This window comes from Eutrema salsugineum, unplaced genomic scaffold, assembly GCF_000478725.1.
Source record: "Eutrema salsugineum unplaced genomic scaffold, Eutsalg1_0 scaffold_22, whole genome shotgun sequence".
Classification (NCBI taxonomy): domain Eukaryota; kingdom Viridiplantae; phylum Streptophyta; class Magnoliopsida; order Brassicales; family Brassicaceae; genus Eutrema; species Eutrema salsugineum.
Genome location: NW_006256812.1, coordinates 1,832,643 through 1,851,958, shown reverse-complemented (window position 1 = coordinate 1,851,958; position 19,316 = coordinate 1,832,643). Strand labels below are relative to the sequence as shown.

The 19,316-nt window shown below is 41.6% G+C and overlaps 7 protein-coding genes across 8 annotated transcripts; 3 read left to right on the top strand and 4 right to left on the bottom strand.

Moving 5' to 3' along the window:
* Positions 1-102: 102 nt before the first annotated feature.
* Positions 103-1,966, bottom strand: LOC18015462 (protein PALE CRESS, chloroplastic). The gene is made up of 6 exons (XM_006397944.2): positions 1,596-1,966; positions 1,326-1,520; positions 1,146-1,232; positions 1,011-1,061; positions 563-742; positions 103-459 (listed from the first exon to the last, which is right to left on the bottom strand). The coding sequence occupies exons 1-6, from the start codon at positions 1,779-1,781 to the stop codon at positions 214-216; spliced, it is 945 nt and encodes a 314-aa protein (XP_006398007.1). The 5' UTR covers positions 1,782-1,966; the 3' UTR covers positions 103-213.
* Positions 1,967-2,092: 126 nt separating this feature from the next.
* Positions 2,093-8,645, bottom strand: LOC18015461 (mediator of RNA polymerase II transcription subunit 33B). Its single transcript, XM_006397943.2, has 12 exons — positions 8,310-8,645; positions 7,754-7,864; positions 7,178-7,522; positions 6,708-7,027; positions 6,512-6,603; positions 5,932-6,286; positions 5,416-5,626; positions 5,080-5,194; positions 4,782-4,943; positions 4,009-4,669; positions 3,600-3,806; positions 2,093-3,358 (listed from the first exon to the last, which is right to left on the bottom strand). Exons 1-12 carry the CDS (start codon positions 8,591-8,593, stop codon positions 2,232-2,234), a joined length of 3,990 nt encoding a protein of 1,329 aa, XP_006398006.2. The 5' UTR covers positions 8,594-8,645; the 3' UTR covers positions 2,093-2,231.
* Positions 8,646-8,688: 43 nt separating this feature from the next.
* Positions 8,689-10,675, bottom strand: LOC18015460 (RNA exonuclease 4). 2 transcript variants are annotated; one of them, XM_024155045.1, is made up of 7 exons: positions 10,528-10,675; positions 10,259-10,410; positions 10,025-10,188; positions 9,663-9,880; positions 9,376-9,564; positions 9,223-9,303; positions 8,689-9,138 (listed from the first exon to the last, which is right to left on the bottom strand). In XM_024155045.1, the coding sequence occupies exons 1-7, from the start codon at positions 10,566-10,568 to the stop codon at positions 8,928-8,930; spliced, it is 1,056 nt and encodes a 351-aa protein (XP_024010813.1). In that variant the 5' UTR covers positions 10,569-10,675; the 3' UTR covers positions 8,689-8,927. The 2 variants fall into 2 exon arrangements, with proteins under 2 accessions (XP_024010813.1, XP_006398002.1); XM_006397939.2 differs by having other exon boundaries at positions 10,025-10,164.
* A 998-nt stretch (positions 10,676-11,673) lies between these two features.
* LOC18015459 lies at positions 11,674-12,434 on the top strand. Its single transcript, XM_006397938.2, has one exon. It carries the CDS (start codon positions 11,745-11,747, stop codon positions 12,297-12,299), a length of 555 nt encoding a protein of 184 aa, XP_006398001.1. The 5' UTR covers positions 11,674-11,744; the 3' UTR covers positions 12,300-12,434.
* A 2,683-nt stretch (positions 12,435-15,117) lies between these two features.
* Positions 15,118-16,938, top strand: LOC18015458. Its single transcript, XM_006397937.2, has 6 exons — positions 15,118-15,537; positions 15,627-15,744; positions 15,839-15,940; positions 16,027-16,136; positions 16,232-16,386; positions 16,496-16,938. The coding sequence occupies exons 1-6, from the start codon at positions 15,118-15,120 to the stop codon at positions 16,893-16,895; spliced, it is 1,305 nt and encodes a 434-aa protein (XP_006398000.1). The 3' UTR covers positions 16,896-16,938.
* Positions 16,939-17,402: 464 nt separating this feature from the next.
* LOC18015457 lies at positions 17,403-18,000 on the top strand. Its single transcript, XM_006397936.2, has one exon. It carries the CDS (start codon positions 17,467-17,469, stop codon positions 17,959-17,961), a length of 495 nt encoding a protein of 164 aa, XP_006397999.1. The 5' UTR covers positions 17,403-17,466; the 3' UTR covers positions 17,962-18,000.
* A 3-nt stretch (positions 18,001-18,003) lies between these two features.
* LOC18015456 lies at positions 18,004-19,236 on the bottom strand. The gene is made up of 4 exons (XM_006397935.2): positions 18,943-19,236; positions 18,663-18,873; positions 18,422-18,591; positions 18,004-18,318 (listed from the first exon to the last, which is right to left on the bottom strand). The coding sequence occupies exons 1-4, from the start codon at positions 19,186-19,188 to the stop codon at positions 18,292-18,294; spliced, it is 654 nt and encodes a 217-aa protein (XP_006397998.1). The 5' UTR covers positions 19,189-19,236; the 3' UTR covers positions 18,004-18,291.
* Between the last annotated feature and the right edge of the window lie 80 nt (positions 19,237-19,316).

Sequence of the window (19,316 nt, the reverse complement as noted above, 5' to 3'; positions counted from 1 at the left end):
AGCACCATTGGATCCGAGAAGCAAAAACTCAAGGCCAAACGGAAGAAGAGATGGTTGTTGTCCAGAGAGATTGTCAGCAAATTCTTCCAAGCTCTCATGGAGTATTTAATGCCACATTTTGATTTGGAAATTTTTGTGACCAAAGTTCGTGAATAATCGTCGGTTTTTCTTCAAAAAAGACCTCTTGATATACTACTATTCATGTTACCTAACCTACCACTTCAAGTTAAGGGCCAAATCAAGAATGGCTTCAACTTGACGGATGGTTCGCTTCTTCTCCTGCTGCTTCAACTTACGTGCTATAGCTTCAGGGTCAAGCCCTTGTCCTTTATTACCAGCTTCCTCCTCGTCTTCCTCTAATATTCTCACTTCTTGTAGCAATGCATCCACTTCTCTTACAAAGTCTACTCTCAGAAGGGTGTTGTCTGTCTCATTGGGGGGTCGTAACCGTCCTTGATGCTGCAAACACAGCGTGTGTGAATTGATTGATTTTTTTCTTTTTTCCTCTTTTTTTGTGTGAAAAGGTAAACAACAATTAAATAAAGAAAACAAAGGGACGCACCATATCAATGTCGAATCCCGGTGGCATAAGAATGCTGAAGGGGTCTTCCCGTGGGAATGTCTCAGCCATTAGTTTTCTGCAGTCTTTCATCCAAGCATCTTCTCGAAAGCCATCATGCATGTTTAGAAGATCATTCAGCAGTTTCATCGCAGGACTTGCTTGCCGTTTTAAGATCTCTGTCTGGATAAGCCAAATAGATATAAGGACTCAGTTTCAGCTTTGCATCTCCTCCTAATTCAAAGCCAAAATCCCAAGTACCGGGGAAACGCTAATTCTAAAATCGAGTTTCATGAATTAAGTAGCACAACAACGATCATAAAAAGAGTAGGCCATATTTGACATCTTCCTTGACATTTGTGACAAAAGCTTGAAGATGTCCAGATATATAAAAAAGCATCAGCAGCTCAAGATCGTGTATAGAAAACAAGAATCCACAGAAACACCTTACCTCGACTCTTCTATATAAGAGATCAAGACTTCTTATGGCATCTTTCTCATCCTGAAAGTAACACAGGAGTGAGTAAAGACGTACACAATACACACGCCTGAAATCATCACATTATGACAAAGGAACAGATCTTACATCGCGCCGAGCAAGGTCAAGGCGGTTCCAAATGATCATGAGAACAAGTTCGTCCAGTTCTCCTTTCTCGGCTGCTTCTTCAATTCTCTATACAGAATTCTCCTAATCAATCATGCTTGACTTCTTATATATATATATATATATATATATATATATTGATTGATTTCTGTGTTTCATTACCTCTTCGACTTCCTCAGCAGCTGTGATGAAGCTGGAGACGAGCTTTCTAGCTTTCCTCAAGTCTTCCTCAGGAAATTCCTTCAACCTCATGCCGATTTCACGGTACTCTTCAATCTTCCTCTCCTCTTCTTCTTCTTCCTCCCGCTGCATCCGCCGCAATTCCTTGGTCTTCTCTCTCTGTCGAGCTTGCCATTCCTGATTTCAAAAACCCACCTACCGACTTAGAAAATTTAGACTGAAACGAAAGGATGATGAGACGAACATACATACATCATCATAATACTCCGGTGGCATTCCTTCTAAAAGCACTTCTTCTTTTCCCGAGCATCTTCGCACGACGAGAAACTGACCTGTAGAAATCGTCAGCGTCTTCAAGGCTACCCTAGGCCGAGGACTTAACAGAGGGGATGCGCACGTCAGCGCTGCGCAAGTTAGCGCCAACGACGTCGACACCATGGTCGCCGAGCTTCGAGTCGGTCGTCTGTAATCTCTCTCTCTCTCTCTCGTTCCGTTCCTTGGTGACAATGCTCTGGGATCTGGGTTTAATTTGGGCTTCCCCTTTCCTGTATTTCCAATTTCTCAAATTAAATCCCGTAGTGGATCACATTGTTTTCAATTTCCCAAATTAGACCCGCCTAGACTTAGTGGATAATGTTTGGGTTTATACCCAGACCGGTCGAACCGCGACCCGGTAGCATATCCTGTTATTGAACATGATACCAATTATCCGATATTGTCTCCAACCAGACCGGAAACTGCGATTGATGTTTATGGTTTTCTTTTTTGCGATTGACGTTACTCTCTTTTAATTAATTAATTAAACCTACTGTACTTTGGCGAATAAAAGTGATGATCACACGGTTTAGATAGAAGCCGAGTTGATGATACTGTGTCATAGTCGTAAGGCTAAAGCTGATGGCAAGTCTCGACGATCAATTCAGTAGCTGCACCCATAGTCCCAAGGCCGCCGGCGCAGAGTAGAGCAAGAGCCAAGTCTTCCTCGTTCCACTGCCTCAAACTTTTGCTTAGCCTCTTAATCACTCCTACATCCACCTCTAGCACCCAAGCCGGCGTGCATTGCACCATCAGGCTCACAAAACCGGTCACGTAAGCTTGCCATGTCGCCCAGTCGCAACCCAGCGATATCTTCCCTTCCAAGGCACTCACCAGGAACTCCAAATGCAGCCACAGAACCCTTGGTCGACGTTTTGAGGCAGGAGATGACGAGTCCACTCCCCAAGCGAATGCACTGCTCAGGATTGCAAAGTAGGCCAAAGCATAGCCTCTTAGCATCGGGACCATACCTCCCAGCTCGTCTTCTTCTCCGTGAACTGAGATGAACCAAGATGGTAATGTCTCCTTGATCAGGGCCTGAACCAGGTTCAAGCCACCGGAAATCCACACCAGCGAGGCTCCCAGGGAAGCTGCCAGCTTCACACGTGTCATCGCCAACGACAGTGAAACCTGCCCAATCCCGTACCTCGACCCATCTTTTGTTTTCCTCAGTCTCTCTGCTTGCTCTGTTGGTAGCTCCCTAGCGGCGATGCTCTTCACAGAGAACATCAGAAGCGAGAGGATTTCTTCGGTCAGGAACATCACATCTCTGATCGATCGGTGCACTTTTATGTACAAGATTCCTGGTGCAGCTGTGGAGATTCCACCAGGGTATAGAGAGCCAAAGCCATGGCCAAGGAGTGCGCCTACTCCCCCATAGCTGCAGAGTTGGGAGGTAGGTGTTAAACCCAAAGTGCAAGTGAAGCAGCTTCTGAGGAGCTGAATAACAGCATCGCTGTTGTGGTGAAACACAGTTCTGGAGGCTGAGAAGATGAGAAAGTCGCTCCAGCGCTTCACTTTCTGGGTCCACAGCGAGGTCACAATCGGCATGCAGGGCCAGGGGCAAGCGGCAGCAAGGGAATCCAAGGCCGGTCCGACAAGTACAAGGAAGCGCTCTGTTGCTTTCTCAAGCTTGTAGGTTATAGTGAGGCTGACTAGTGCAGCGAGAGGCAAAGGAAGTGTAGCCGCAGAGATTCCATCTGCAACGACAGACAAACGTGCTTAAGCGTATTGAGGTTAACCAGCGATAATCATTGTTTTCACTTGTTCCAGCGTGTTATATTCACACTTTCTCTGCAGCAGTTTTAAATATATAAAAATTGTTTACAGAGACATGCTGTCAGGGACTGCCATGTCCCCATAAAGGGTTCTAACCTTTCATGTACGAAAATCCCAGAACCTGAGAAAATCCATAATCCTGCGAGAGACGAAAAGTATTACCTGCTGGAAGCCTTGGGACATCAACGCCAGTAGCTGCTAAGATCTTCTCTATCTGTTGCTCAACGCTTGCCAAATTTGCTGCAGGACTAGGCCAGTCAGTTCCGTTCATGGAAACTGGCTTCCACAGACCTCGTGTTACTTCCGAAGAAAAGTAGCTAACCATGGTTCCTAGTGTTGCTGGCAGAAAATCGGCTAGGATTTTAAGACCTGAAAGAATTCAAGGAGACAGATTTAGATAATGCCCACCCCCACTAATATCTGCCTTTTGGAACAGCGTTTATGATGCATCCAGACCTTTGACGCTACAATAGCTTATAAATAGCACTGTCAGATGAAGATAAGTAGCCCCTTGTCCATATTGGTTTCATTAAGGTGTCAAATTCTATAGTTTCAGGGGAAAGAAGAAAACCTGTTGCTAGTTCCCGGGGAGAGAGTGATCCATGAGCACAGGCAGTAAGAGCAGCATCAAGCACAAATGGGGCCGCTTCCAAGATATCCCATGCAGGTAACTTGAGTTGATCAGAAGAGTCGTCCACCCCGGAAGTAGATAAACTACTGCTCCCTGAAGATGGAGTCAGTGACTGACTACCACCTTTACTCGCCTTCTTGAACATCATGCTAAGGAGGGAATCAACAATGTGATGCACTGGGCTTCCTGTCTTTAGTTCAGAGAGAATTGAAGCCATACATTCCTGATGCTGCCTATACCACTGTTTCAGCCTGGGGAATGAATCCATGAAGATGGGTTCTACAGAGATATCTATGACTTTCGAAAATCTTCGACGTGCCATGCGATCCTTTGGGGACTTTCCGAAACATTCTAGACGGCAATTTCTCACTAATAAAAGATACTCAGGGCTTGGTTGAGGGCCCACCGGCGGAACATCTCCCAAGACATAATCTAGTGGTGGATGATCAAATCTCCATAATCGTAAAAGAAGTGTAAATGCAGTGGAGAAAACAGCATGAGAGGAGATTACTTCGCCAGTTGGGAGAGTCCATGTAACGTTCGGAATACCAGAGCCAAATGCCTCACAGATTGGCATCAAAGCACCAGCAAGCAAGGGGACCTGGCAAAAGAACACCATACATACTATATGATTGAAAACAGCATATTCTTATTCATTGTCAGATAACATAAGTTAAAGAAGAGAAAACTAGGTTATAGTCAACAAGACCTACCACACCGTGCAATGAGAAAATCTGAACACAATCTACGGGTGATATCCCAACAAGAAGAACATTAAGAAACGGGGCAGAACTAATTAGATGGCTATAACTCCCAGATAGATCAGCTGGAGCCGGAGGCGAGAGTAAAGTTACGATGAAGATAATAACATGCTCCTGAAATGAATCAGAGATGGGGTTAACATACAAGATGGGGTTAATCAGAAAAAAGATCTGAGTCGAGCAATGGGCGGTACGCCAATAAAACTTTCTAGAAAATGCAGATCACAGAAATAGAATCTAAATGCCAAACCTGTATGCTCCAACCACGAAATAGAGATGCTCCACAGAGAATAGAAGCCGCGGCTATCTTCTCATCTTCTGAACCAGTAGTTGCAACCTCGTACATCTTTTCAATCTCTGCTAAGCTTCCATCATATTAATGAGCTTGATTTCAGTTGCCTTACAAATGAGAAAGTTACAAACAAAACAAAAAAAAAGCAATCTCCACTTACGGAGTCTTGGAAACAGACGATATAATTGGTAAAAAAACATTCACAGCTAGAAATATGTTTTCCTACTGATGCCCCTTTTAAACCAATGACCTAAAGAGAAAAATAAACAGAGTTCGATCATAGGTTTAACATACCTAGAAGCTGGGGTTGTGATTAGTGAATTTGTCAATGATGGTGTTAGAGGAGAACCCTTCATCACTAAAGACCAACAAGAAATACTTCCGGCGATACCTTGAGGAACTTGACTGGTTCCCACAATTACGAACCCTGGCCAGAGATATGCAGATGTGTCTAGCAGATTTCTGGAGATACAAGCTTCCACTACCAGATGGCGCATGTTACCAGCTGTGTCAAAACATGTCACAATTACATAACCATTCACATTCAAACAGACAGTAAAAAGTCCATATTGATGAGGAACAATAAGCCAACAAGCACGAGGGTAGAGAGAATTCTAACAAACAACCCCGATGAATAACCTGAAGCCGTAAGAACACCAAATAAAACCAGAACAGGTACACACACACACACAAAAAAACAAAAAAAAACATGTTTAGAGTAAATAAGGAAAAGCACACTCTTGGTAACAATTCAAAGCCAGAATGCTGGCGCAATTTAACATTGAGAGAGTAGATGGCAAGTTTACTTACAGCAGCCACTTGCAGATTCGTTCATGCTTGTATTTTCATAAGATCCACTACCATTTGTAATGCCGGAAATGAACATTACTGCTTTAGCAGCAGCTTGATTGGCAACCGACTGTACGGAAAGAGGTGGAGTCAGCAAGCTTTCATAATCACCAAGTTGTTGTAAGCTATTGACTAATCCCTGTCGGCATTTTCCTTTTTTCTCTTTCCACTGGTTGCTTGGGCTAGATGCACTCTGATCAATCCACTGACTTTCTTCTTCTTCGATGATGTTGGCAACTGCAAGTGGAGTTACGGATAGTAACACACAAAGAAAAGTGTCGGTGCGAGGCACAGGACCCTCGATTGGATCTCTTTCCTTCAAAATTACAACATATTAGTCAATACCTTCTAATTATGAATAATGCCCTAATTTTATATGTGGAACAGAAGTTGGTGCGTCACACATTCAGATAATATTTCCATCATAAGCATGAAATCGCAATTACGCAGAAATTAATTATCCTAGAAGCACCAAAAAAAGAACAACCTATCCTACCGCTAAGAGTTTAAAATTCTTAGTAGTGTCAAGATAGGTTCCTACCCTTTGCACAAGGCGTAAGGCTGCTAGCCATAGAGCTAGAAAGGCATCATGCCATGTTGTACTAATAGCTGCCTGCAATGCTTTTACAAGACCTGCAAATATTTGCTTATGTTCAGATAAAGCCCATAATTATGAGTATGTAGATATTAGGGAAAGATAAATGCAAGAGCAAAAATAGAGATAAATCTACTAGCACCGGTTAGATTTTCGACAGCGCTGGCTGCTGCAGCTTGTGTGCCATCCATAATGTCTTCGAAAAAAAGATCAATGGGCAGCCAAAGTGCAGACTCACTAGTCCCATGATACTGACTAGTCAATGCTAACTTAGAACCAGAAGAGACAGTCGCATGAAACTCCCCTCGTGGAATGGTCTTGCTCTCCCTTTCCAGAAACTTACGTGTATGAGACGCCAACTGTCTAAGGGCTTCTGGATTAATATGTTTTGAGCTCCTCGCTGCCAATGATTTGGTTGCCAGCACTCTAAAACGCTGACTGAAATCTTCCCAGTGAGTTGGCCTGAAGAGAAAGGAAACTTAGAGGGCTTGGTTGAGAAAGATCTGAAGAAGATGTTACATTTCAATTCACCTCATCAGGCCAGCAGTGTCCACAATGATACGAGTCAGACTACTAACACAAAGGAAAAAGGGTGCAGTTAAAAAGTCTTACATGTTTTGACTTGCCAAGTGAAGAATCTTCGATGTTATTTTATTCTGTAAAAAATCTTGGATTAGGTCGATCGCCATTTCAGTGTTGGCTTTCTCTAGTACATCAAGGTTCTCATTTCTCTTCACAGAATTTTCCAGCCCATCTATTTCCATGTCGTGTGGTCCGCTTGGCCATTTAGACCTCTTACTAGATGTTAGTTCTAAAAGCCCTTCCTCGTCTAGGGAAGCATCAACTAGCTGCCAGACAATGGAGAAGACAAATGTAAGGAGAATACTTCCCGGCTCTTGATCTAGTACACCAAAGGTCTCAGAAAGATGGAGGATATCATCGATGGAGTTCATTGTCCTGTTCATTTTTAAAAGTCATATTAGTATGCAATGAAGAACGTAAAAGATAAGGGTTATATAATAAAAGAAGAAATAGCATTATAATTACTCAGATAGACGCCTGTAATATAGTTAAATCTTAGAGCACCCCAAAAGAAGGGAAAAAACTGAAAGAAGATACTCTTGAGCTCTAGAACTTGGTATATCCAGCATTTCAACAAGCCACAAATATTTGAGATAAGGAACTCACTTGTGATATCCTGGTCCTCTGATTTGAGGGATGAGCGAGAATGCATGGCGCTTTAGGAGTTCCAGATAGAGCCTATAGGCAGCGGGATGACGCTTTCTGTTTGGGATTACCCTAAAAATTCCAACAAAGAGAATAAAAAGGCTCGAAAAATTAAACAACAAAAACACTGAGATGGCTACGCTGAGTCTAGTCTAGTGTTGCTGTAAGATAAGTCTGTTTCAACACTCTGAGCAAGGTGATAACGAAAGAAAGAGATATGAGGGGATAGTAGTTAGCATAAATGATTGCGAGCGAGGACTAGCCACGTAAAGGAATTTCCATATAATTGATTCCAGAAGCATTGCTCTATCTAAGTATTAACTTGAAGTAGCAATCATTCAAAAGCAAAATCTAATCTAATCCCCTGTAGCAGTGTGTGTGATATATAATCAATCCTAAAGAAGAGTAAAACAAAAAACAAAACAAAAAAAGAGTCTCAAAGATGAATCAAACAATGCGAGGTCGAAAGCTGTGCAGGGAAAGCTTTTAGAAATTGAAGTTGGTGTGTCCAAATTACCTGAGGGAGAGAAGGGCGAGGACAAGTAGGGGATGGACAAGATTGACGGTAATAGATTTTTCGAGAAGCTTCCAGGAAAGAGGAGTGTGATTTTCCCAGAAGATGTGGGAGACGAGGAAGTGAGCGAGGTCCGTTGAGGGAAGGGAGATTCCAGCAGACGAGAGGGTCAAGCGAAGCTCAAGAGCCCAGTGAAGCGGATCGACGTTCTTCTCCTGGGCTGACCTAATCAGCCACGTTACCGAGTCCCAGAGACCCTGTTGGGATTCCGGCGGAGCGACGGCCATGGACGACGACTAGTCTCAATTTTGCACGAATTTTTGTTTGGGGTTTTTATTTCCTTTTAATAGAGAAGAGAAGAGAGAGATACATAGACGGTATGTATGGCAGGCAATTAATTATAGAAAATTACTTTTTATACAGAGATTGAACGAGACTACTCACCACAATAGTAGTAGTGTTTTTTGTTATGTTTGAACGAACAATACTATAATAATACCGAATAAAAGAACATGCAACTAAATAGGAGGAGAGCACTTTATACAAAAAGGTCGTTTAAATTAGAAGCCGAACAAAAGAAAAACGCAAAAGGTTAAGATCCGAGGAGAAAACGTTGGATGTTCAAGGGCGGTCAAGGCACCAGCAGCGGTACTCAGATTTGGAGTTGTGGTAGAGATCTTCTGGCTTCATCTTCTCTAGATCGCTCTGTTTCCACAAGTTGAGACCGTTCCCTTCCGCCTTTCCATGCTCTTGATCCCGCATTCTCTTGTACAGCCTCATCGAAGATACACAGTCCTCGTAAGGCTCGTGCTTCCCGCTTTGGATCTTGTATCTAACAATACACAACAGTAAGTAAACTATCCCTTTTTTACGCAAGTTAGCAAATCCCCCAATTAAGGATAACTTCCTTACTTACCCGAGATATGACCTTGTGAGGTACCTAAGTGACTGGCTTACAAGATTCGTCTTCATCAGTGGCACGTATTTTGCTGTGTCTCTGAGGCGAAGCAAAGTAAGTGACCCAGATTGGCTGGAAAGAATAAAAAAAACGGAACAGTTTGGGTGTTACCTCAACAAATGGCTAGGATATTGGAGTTTCAAGCAATTCAAATCATGCCTAAGGTCATGACCAACAAGAAGAAGCCTCCCAGCCCCATCATTATGTCCACCGCACAAGACTGCTAAAACTTTTTCTCGTACAACTTCAAGTGGCATACCGTCCTTCAAATCATCTTGGGTCAATCCAGTTACTTCGTGTCTGAACATCAGACTCACGGGTGAGAGTGATAATGAGTTACCAAGGGATCAATATTATTATATGTATAAAACAAACAAACTAGCACAAACGTCGTCTACCTGTAATCGGTGACAGGGAGTTGTGGTTGGACGTGGGTGGAGAGGATCACCTTCTCGTCTTCGTCAACCATGCAAACCGATGCGCACAGATCAATTGACCCGTCATCACCACCACCAACCATTTCACAGTCAATTGCCACAGCCTTCTTGACCTTGAGACGTGTGTTTACACCATGTGTCCTAGAAGCATTGACCTCATTCCCTTGGCTAGCTGGTCCCTGACATGAATCGATGTCAAGTCCAGAAGCAGCAAGTAAGAGAATGACACTGCTAATATTTCTCATTAAAAATCAGAAAAGACTACACTACCTAGTAAGCCTGATCGTATTTACCAAAGAAAAGAAAAGATCAAACTAACTTACAAGAGGAAGAGGTGCAGAGAGGTGACACTTGTTTGTATGCTCAGCCAGAGCAGTGGCTTCGTCAAAGATTCGAAGACAAAGGGTACAGCCTCGTTTAGAGAAAATGGCTTTGCAGTCTCCTTTGAATAGATGGTCCGGAACTGACATTGCATTGATGGAAGACTCTAACATCAAATCAAATCCAATGATGAAAAGAACAACAGAACAAAAGGATCATATAAGCCCATGCCATACCGTTAAGGTGTTCGCGAACAGACTCCAAGGATTTGCAGTGCTTGAGGCAAACCCCACACCGAGGCTGATGAACTGAATGGTGCGAAATCTTCATGTGCTCAACAAGGTGCTGGCGTCTATTGAACATCTTGTAGCACGCAACGCATCTGTGCCTGCAAGGGTCGAAAAAAATCAACTCGATTATATAAACCCTAAACACACACTTGAGTTCCAGAATTTCCATCTTCGCACGAGAACTGGAAATCAGAAAAGAAAGAGAGAAGCGAAACCTAATCTTGGGAGTTTTCCGAGAAAACGACTGAGGATCCATCTAAATCAAAGCGAGTCGCTGCCAGACGATGCGAAGATGAAACGTTACCGCCTGCCTGCTGCTGGGGTTTTAGTCGGAGCAAGCAAGGGAACAAGAGGGAGACGGACTGAGGGTTTTTTTTTTTTCATTCACAGCGATCCTTCTTTCTTTATATTGCAATATCACACCTCTAGAATACCAAAAATAACGACCATACCCCCTGGAATCTAGAAATAACAACCAACCCCTCTTGAAAACTTGAAAACAACAATTAAACCCACTATAAAAAAAAACTATAACTTGCCTTTCTTGTAAGGGGGTTTCAAATTTATTTGGTCAATGATTTCTGTTTCTGTAAGGTTCGATACCAATAGAATATGGAAACTTGTAGAGATAGATAACATATAGTATACTGAAATGACATAAAAGGCAAAACTTTTAGCATAGTATTATATTCTGTGATTTAGCCGTCTTCCATTGGTATCACTCGCTGTGCACAACTCTGTCTGCATTGCATAACAAAACAAAAAGCAGATCCAAATAATCAATTCAAAATCCCTGATATCACATTTTATTTGAACACCGTCTGGTTTCCTTCTCCGGGTTTAGAACCAGTGACTAGAGAGCATAAAGTGACAGATGAAGAATTGCAGGGAAAGCATATTCGTGTAAGCTAATGGAAGGTGACCTAATTTTGAGAATCTACAATCTTATGCTTACCGCTTATAAATCGAGGAGGATAGTGTGTTGCTAATTTTCTAATGTATATAATCTCCTCCTGAGGGAGTGACAACTGCTGGTTCTCATCTTTTGTACATAAAAAAGATACCATGAACAAAACAAAACCAAACCAATGAAGAAGAAAGAAACAGAGTGGAATCAGAATACGATCCCTTTCAGACATCACTCTTCCCTTTTTTCTTTGAAAAACTTGTTAAAGTTAACACCTTTCCTCTTTTCAACAATAAGAATCTCCCAACCCAAGCCAAGATATTTCCCCCTCAAATTTCTTCTCTCTTTTGCAGGTTGTTCCCTTTTGAAACACGTTATTCTGCAATCAACAAAGACAATATACTATATATTATAAATCACAGGTTTTTGCGTTATAAAAAGCTCGTTAATGTCACCATCTTCTCTGCACAAGCTCACTCCTCAAACTCCTTTTACTTGCTAAGCTCTCTGCATAATTTGATATCGATGGCAAAGAACTCGCAGAGTAGCAGCAAGAACCAAGAGAAGAAGAAGAAAGAAAACAGAGTGTGTGAGAAGATCTTCAGAGCAGTGACGAGTCCTGTCCGAACCGTTGGCCGCATCTCAACCAAACCTTCAGTACCGAACCACAACCAAGCGGAGGCTGTTCGCGTCAAGTTCTCAGAGACGTTGACTCAGGCATCCAAACCCATTACAAAGATCGTGCCGAAGAAAACGATGATCACTCGAGTGGAGACAACAATGAAAACGGACGAGAGGTTCAACGAGTATATAAAGAAAGCGAAACTGAGGATAAGGGCAATGACGAATCTGGGTGATATGATGAGGAACGATGCGTCGGAGACAAGTGAAACAGAGACGCGTGATCATCATCATCGTCATCATGTCCCAATCTCTCGTGTATCGAGAGAGAGTAGCAGTGGGAGATCAGATCATTTCTCTGAGTACATAAAGAAGGCGAAGATGAAGCTCTTGGGATCCTCTTCCACCATCGCTCGTGCGAACTCAGCTTACGATTCTTTCAAGGTCGTCAAGGATTGATGAATTCAGGTGAAAGTTCTTGGTCTTGGCTTGCTCCTTATATCAGAAGATATCATCGATTATGAAATATGTTATCCATGGTTTGAAAATTATATTGACAAGAATGGATATGAATTTGTTGTATTTATGAAAAGTGAAAACCCAATATATAATATTTGATCAATTAAAAAAAAGTTTCAAAACAAACATTGTTTAATTATGTTCTAAATTTTGTTTTTTCCTATTTCTATTTTTTTTTTCGGCAGCTCAGGTTGTAATATTGTTCTTGACTCAAGTTTGTTGTTGAGAAGTAAACAAAATAAAAATAGGGAAAAGCAACGTTTGTTGTTGCTATCTATTACTTTAAGTAGTGGGGCTTGTAGCTGAATAAAATGTACAAATTATCGCATGGACTCTGTCTGAGACTCTGAGTAAATCGTTAATGGTAGGTAGTAGATAAAGCCCATCAAATGTGATCCCCCAAGGCTTTGTTGATATGATTTTTTCAGTCCAAGATAATAATAATAATAATGTCAAAGCTTGTAATAATGAGATGACATGCACGATCGTTAAATCCGTCATAAAATAATACTCCGATCTGCTCTGAATGGGCTGTACTTGCGAAGCTTTTTGTTTTAAGTAACATTGACAATGATCTCTAACTTCTACTGAATATTCAATTTCAAACGATAACTGTTTTTTTTGTCAATTTTAATGCCATTCATTCGAGCCCCCTTAACCAAAAAGGGCAGATTCTATTGAGATTTCGTTTTCTTATTTTACTCAAATCCTTGCTTAAACACGATTTATATAGCTGCTTATCGCTAAAATAATACAAAATTGAAATACAGTGTTTTCTTCCCTTTTTTGGTCATCAAATACAATGTTTCACGTTTTATTCGAAAACCTACATTGAACTAATAAAAAATTAAAAGAATACTAATTTGTTGTTGAGGCCATGATAAAACGCAGAAAGTCCCCATTCGACGATCAAGAGTCAAGTTTGACTCCAGATGCATCATATGTACTGCTCTTACTATAAAAATAGTATTAGTATGATAATAAAATCAATAAAACGAATCTCATGAAAATGCATCTCTATATGTGTCAACTAAATCTGATGTTGCCAAAATGGCCTGATTAAAAAAGGAACAGAAAAACTCGAAGACGCCAAATTTTATAAAATATTTAAACTAGTTTTCTTGTCTTAGGAAAGGACGAAAAAGAAAAGACAAGTCAGATAGTAGCCACTCTTTGTTTTTAGCAGCTTGACCAAAGTAACTGTATTTTTATAATTTAGCATTTTATTGTTCAAAAAATGCAAAATGTTTGTTTATGTTTAAAAAAAAAGCAAATGTTTGTTTATGTTTTTAAAAAATGCAAATGTTTGGAAGAGTAAACACATAAAGAAAACACAGACCGATGTTTGTTTTGGCTAAATAATTTGTAATATCAGTATGGCAATGGCCAGTCGGTTTAAGTTTTTTTGTTTGTAAAGAACAAATAAGAGGAAGAAAAGAAAACTATTCGAAAAACAGTAACTATTAAAAATCGGAAATATTTCGATCGAGCAACGTAGTCGACATTGTGTAAGCGAGGAGCCGATGATAATGGACGGTGACACGATAGCTGAGTCATCAAGACTCCACGTTACAAACGGTAGCTGGTCCTTTATGATGACTTCTTCTAATATAAAATTTATATTCGCAATTATTCAACTAAATAATATACTGTACATCGTTTTTTTGTTGTGATTTCATTTGTGACAGTGAGACCAATCCCAACCCAAAAGCTCTTTTTGTTTTGTTAATTCATTAATATGTTTTCGGGTTCATGCATACAGAAAATAATACTAGTTTGTTATAGGTGCACGCGTTGAAAATGCAGAAATGCAGACCTTTTCTACTATATAATATGAAAATTGGCTAGTTATAGAGAAATCCACCCACCAACTCAATGAAACCTCTTGGTGCTTAATAAAAACGTAAAACAATGTGTGTTGGAATCGGAAAACCGTGAAATGACGCCCTTGTAGTTTATAGACTTATAGCAGACTAGGATGAGTTTATTATAATGTGATACTAGCTAGTATAGTATATGTTAGTTATAGGTGTAAATAATAATAAATTTGAACGCGAATCTTTTTTTAGTAAGACTTATAACAAATTTTGGGTTGGGTTTGATTTTTGTTACCATTAAAAGGTTGTCACGTATGGCGGCATTGGGTACGGTATGAACCATGATGTTAGTTTCCTCTCTTGCCTTAAAATTTTTCTTTTATTAATATTAGTCAACGCTTTTTTTGTTGATGTATATTTTGAAAGGGTAAAACGGAGAGCCATTCTGAGACGGTGGTTTCCTACTTTCCTCAGGCTCTTTTACTGTTTCTGAAGCCAATATTCAATAATGGTAAATTAAAAAAAAAAAAAAAAAAAAGGTAACTAGGTTCACCATGATGGGGATACTTGTAATTTTGCGCCTTTCCGCAGGACAAATCCGCCTGCAATTTGGAAATAATAATAAAAAAGATTGATAACAGAAAGAGAGAAACCAAAAAAAAAAAAAAAAAGCTGAATGGAGCCGAGACGAGCTGCGTATAATTGGGTTGGTCTTTGGCTTTTCTGGCAAGCGAAAGGCTGAGTCGAAGAACGACTTGTTCCATCAATTCTGTTTCATCTCTCAGTGATATTATAATTCTTTTTTATTTGGTAAAAATGATCTCTAAATAATTCCCGAGTGGCAATAAATACGCTCTAGAAGACGCTTTGGCTAACATTGTATCAAGTATAGGAGGATTCCTTTTGGATTCAAAAATATATATATATATAAAAAAGTTTTGATGGCATCACGGAACGTTGCTCCTCCGGTTCTACTGTCCGAAACGGCGGCGAAAGAGGTGATGATAACGTGGTTTCGAGGGGAGTTCGCGGCGGCGAACGCCATAATCGATGCGCTGTGCGGACACCTGATACAGATATCAGCGGCGGAGGAATGCTACTCGGGAGTGATGGCAGCGATTCATCGGCGGAGGATGAACTGGATCCCACTGCTCCAGATGCAGAAGTTCCATTCTATCTCCCAAGTCACGCTCCACCTCCAATCTGCCACCACCAAAATGATGATGATGAAGCACGGTCATGATGATGATCATGATGAGGAGGAGGAGACCATATGTTGCAACCACGAACAAGAATGTGATCAATCCCTCTTGAAGCTCTCCAAGCGTTTCTCCGCCAAGGAACATGTTAGAGGACATACGGCAAGTTCCTTTCCTCCTATCCTTCGCCTTTGTTTTCAAGATTTATTTAAGAGCTCTCGTGTTAACTAAGAGAATGTTGCTTGTGGCAGACGAATGTTGTCAAAGGGCTTAAACTCTACCAACATGTCTTCTCTGCAACTCAACTCTCCAAGCTTTCTGATTATGTGAATGGGCTCCGAGAGGCTGGTCGGAATCACGAGCTTCCAGGTGACCACCCTCATCTGCCTTTTTCTTTCAAATTTAGTAATGCCGAATGCAGGAGAGAACATTCATTTTACATAAGAGAGTTTCCCAAATGCAGGGGAGACGTTTGTTCTGTTCAACAAGAACTCCAAAGGAACCAAAAGAGAGCTTATTCAGCTTGGATTTCCCATTTTCGGCAACACCACGGACCAACACTCCGGTAAGAGACCCAGCGGCTTCACTACGTTACGTTACGTTACGTACCTCGATCTCTTAGTCAGTCTTAAATGGCTCGTGCTCTTGCAGTGGCACCTATCCCAATCCTTCTTCAAAGTGTGATCGATCATCTTCTTCAGTGGCGCCTTATTCCTGATTACAAACGACCCAATGGCTGTGTGATCAACTTCTTTGACGAGGTAACTTACTACTAATTTATATTTCCAGATCATCAACATATCTCTATTCTCTCCATCCGCCTAGGCTATGTAATAAGGTTTGAGTTTGTTTGCAGGAGGAACACTCCCAACCATTCCAGAAACCACCTCACGTGGACCAACCCATATCCACTCTTGTCTTGTCTGACTCAACCATGGTGTTTGGACACAGGCTCGGGGTCGATAATGATGGCAACTTCAGAGGCTCACTCACTCTCCCACTAAAGCAAGGGTAAACACGCTTTTATTTTTCCCAAACTACGATGACTCAGATTTGTATCATGCATAGTACCCCGCGCGAGTTTTCGTGTTTTTCTTCCCTTAAAAATCGAATGTGGCAGGTCGTTGCTGGTCATGAGAGGTAACAGTGCAGATATGGCTAGGCACGTAATGTGTCCATCACCAACCAAAAGAGTCGCAATCACCTTCTTTAAACTCAAACCAGACTCCTGTAAGGTCCAGCCGCCGCCGCCAACCACTAACCCAGTCACCCTATGGCGACCAGACACGCCGCCTCTAAACCCATACAGCATGGTCAGAGCTCCAATGGTGATGCTATCTCCGTACCCCAAGAGGCTAGACGCCGGCACTGGAGTTTTCTTGCCGTGGACACCGCCAGTACTGTCAAGAAAACCAGCCAAGCATCTCCCGCCGCGCGTCCAGAGGCTGCGTCTCCTCTCATCAGCCAAGTCGGTGGCAGATCGTGAATCCTCGTCGCCCGAGATCGGAGTGGCGAGCTGAGTCGGAAGCTGGCACACACACACGTTTTTTTTTTTTTTTTTTTTTAACGAGTCTTTTGGTTTCCTTGTGGTTTATTGTTTCTTCCTAACATTTTCTTCCTTTTTAGTTACTTAAACTTAATAGATGAAAAATTAGGGTACAATTATGCGACATCAACTGTTATTACATGATTCACAGGGAACTAGTGCACGGTACTTTGAATTACGTACAGTATATGAATTAAAAATATACCCCACTTGCCAGAAAATTTTCCAAGCTTCAATCAAGTAAAGAAGAAACTTGATTAAATTTGCCTAAACACGAATATTCTTGCAACCGCTTTTCAGAGTAAAGCAAAAGAGTTCGAAGAAGAAACCAGAGATTCTGTTTTCTTTCTTCTCATACGGATATAACGAACGACAGATAGCTTCCATTGGCTCAATCTCCCCGTTTGACAAAGCGTAGAATCAAAGCAAACCCGATGTCCTACTCATTTCTTCATATACTACACCTAAACCACTCCTCTAACACAAGAATCCCATTGAGGAAAGAAAACCCTTTTCTGGTTCTTTGGTCTTCTTTTCGAAAGAGAATGCGTGGAAGAGAGGAGGATGACAGCAGCAGCTCTCTGCGGCCTCCGGGTATTTGCCGACGGTTGTTTAGATTTGTGGTGGCTAAACTAGGGATATTAGGAGAAAAGGAGATGAATGAAGATAAGAGCGAGAGGAACAAACTGATCAAGAAGGGATCACGATCTGATATCACTATTCATTTCAAGCAAATAGAAGACTCTGAGGATGACGGCAAACGCAAGAACAATTCCCCTGGCTCGTCAAGCCAAGAATCAGAGAGAGAGACAGTGATCACACTGGCTAATGGTAGTCACGGCCCAAAGAAGAGGTTACATGACAAGGGGAAGAAGAGCATGCAGAGTGTGCCGAGCCCTAAGCAACAAATCACTCAGCCTGAAGCAGGGAAACCACCGCAGCCTCATCGACGTCTGAGGCCCCTTCTAAATGACATAAATAAGAAATCCGATGCTTTTATTGAGAGCACACTCGAGAAGATGAGAAGAAGCTTAGCCTAGAACCAAATTACATGAAGAAGAACCAATAGACACTGGGATGCAATGAGTTATCCATATAGCTCATAATTCTTTATTTTTTAAAAAAAAATTACCAGCTGCATTCTTGATAAGATAATGTATATGTACTCGCACTTGTATTTTTGAGAAAAAGTTATCCATCTCAGAAATCTATGATTTACAAGAATATTCCTTAAGGGGATTGCTCATATTTCCTTGTAGAGCAATGTTCAAATTCGTTTGCCTTAAACCCAGGTACCTTGAATATTCGATATGCTCGCGAAGACAAAGAATCTTCTTCGTTCAGTAATCCCATCACGAGTAACTCTATCTCTACTCTGTTCTTTCTAGCCATCCGAGCTGTAGTAAGAGTAAGAAAATGGAAAGAAAAAACTAATGTGAGCCATCACAAAAAGAAACCGCCCAATAACCATAGTTCCAACTCTAAAGGAAGGAGCCATACCTTCCAGGCATACATTGCAAAGAAGGCAACTGTGTCAGCAGACCAGACAAGAGGAAAAGATTTCCAAAAGAAGGGTATAGCAACATTGAGTAAGGGGATGATCAGAAAAAGATAGTTAAGAGCCTCTTTCTCTTTACTTGGACAGTCTCGAGCACGAAGAGAAGGAATAGCTGCCAAGAATAAAGAGAAGATTAGAGGGGGAAATTGAAAGTTGAGATTTTTATTTGTGAAGGCGACTTACTGAACATCCAAATAGACCACATCCCCATCAACCTCCATATGTCAGGTTCGTTGGAGGGAAAGAGGAGGTTGAAAGAAAGAACCCCTCCCACCAACATTGATGCATATCCTTGAACCTCAAACACTTTGTAAAGAGTGGTTCCAGGGACAGCTGGGTTTTTACTGGCGGTGGACGCCCTTGGGGCAAAGGTCGCTGCAGTCTTGTTAACGACCTGCTTGAATTGACAAAATTCATTAGCTTGAGGAACTTCCTTGTAATGGTGAATAACAAAAAATGGCACCTTTTTCAAGTCTTTGCCGAGTGCAGACGGCGAAGAGGACGAGGAAGTGAGAGGAGATTCCGGTTTATCGGTTTCGAGTCTAAGTTCCTCCTCGGCAGCCTCCACTGGGTCAGAAGTCGCGCGAATTCGGAGACTTGTAGAACTGAGTCGTGTACGGCGAAACACATGTCTGAGATTGGAGTTAGGCGCAAGAGAAATCGAAATCGAAGCGTGAGAGTGAGACGAAGAGGTTAAGCACCACCTCATCCTCCTAAATCGCGATAAACAACTCAACTGGAATGGACGGCTTTCATTTGGGATGATTTGATTTGATTTGATTTGATTGCTGTACTGAACCGGTGCAATGCTAACCGAGTTCCGGATCCAAATCGAGA

Excerpts from the sequence above, each read along its gene's own strand:
- LOC18015462 (XM_006397944.2), bottom strand. The coding sequence starts at position 1,781 with ATGGTGTCGACGTCGTTGGCGCTAACTTGCGCAGCGCTGACGTGCGCA. Across the intron at positions 1,521-1,595 it reads CACCGGAGTATTATGATGAT|GAATGGCAAGCTCGACAGAG; the intron begins GTATGTATGTTC and ends TTTTGAAATCAG. Across the intron at positions 460-562 it reads CGGGATTCGACATTGATATG|CATCAAGGACGGTTACGACC; the intron begins GTGCGTCCCTTT and ends CTGTGTTTGCAG.
- LOC18015461 (XM_006397943.2), bottom strand. The coding sequence starts at position 8,593 with ATGGCCGTCGCTCCGCCGGAATCCCAACAGGGTCTCTGGGACTCGGTA. Across the intron at positions 7,865-8,309 it reads CTCGCCCTTCTCTCCCTCAG|GGTAATCCCAAACAGAAAGC; the intron begins GTAATTTGGACA and ends TGGAATTTTTAG. Across the intron at positions 4,670-4,781 it reads TTTTCTCATTGCACGGTGTG|GTCCCCTTGCTTGCTGGTGC; the intron begins GTAGGTCTTGTT and ends TTCTTTTGCCAG.
- LOC18015460 (XM_024155045.1), bottom strand. The coding sequence starts at position 10,568 with ATGGATCCTCAGTCGTTTTCTCGGAAAACTCCCAAGATTAG. Across the intron at positions 9,881-10,024 it reads TCTCTGCACCTCTTCCTCTT|GGACCAGCTAGCCAAGGGAA; the intron begins GTAAGTTAGTTT and ends GATTCATGTCAG. Across the intron at positions 9,304-9,375 it reads TATCCTAGCCATTTGTTGAG|AGACACAGCAAAATACGTGC; the intron begins GTAACACCCAAA and ends GCTTCGCCTCAG.
- LOC18015459 (XM_006397938.2), top strand. The coding sequence starts at position 11,745 with ATGGCAAAGAACTCGCAGAGTAGCAGCAAGAACCAAGAGAAGAAGAAG.
- LOC18015458 (XM_006397937.2), top strand. The coding sequence starts at position 15,118 with ATGGCATCACGGAACGTTGCTCCTCCGGTTCTACTGTCCGAAACGGCG. Across the intron at positions 15,745-15,838 it reads TCGGAATCACGAGCTTCCAG|GGGAGACGTTTGTTCTGTTC; the intron begins GTGACCACCCTC and ends TCCCAAATGCAG. Across the intron at positions 16,387-16,495 it reads ACTCTCCCACTAAAGCAAGG|GTCGTTGCTGGTCATGAGAG; the intron begins GTAAACACGCTT and ends CGAATGTGGCAG.
- LOC18015457 (XM_006397936.2), top strand. The coding sequence starts at position 17,467 with ATGCGTGGAAGAGAGGAGGATGACAGCAGCAGCTCTCTGCGGCCTCCG.
- LOC18015456 (XM_006397935.2), bottom strand. The coding sequence starts at position 19,188 with ATGAGGTGGTGCTTAACCTCTTCGTCTCACTCTCACGCTTCGATTTCG. Across the intron at positions 18,874-18,942 it reads TCGGCAAAGACTTGAAAAAG|GTCGTTAACAAGACTGCAGC; the intron begins GTGCCATTTTTT and ends CAATTCAAGCAG. Across the intron at positions 18,319-18,421 it reads TTGCAATGTATGCCTGGAAG|CTCGGATGGCTAGAAAGAAC; the intron begins GTATGGCTCCTT and ends CTCTTACTACAG.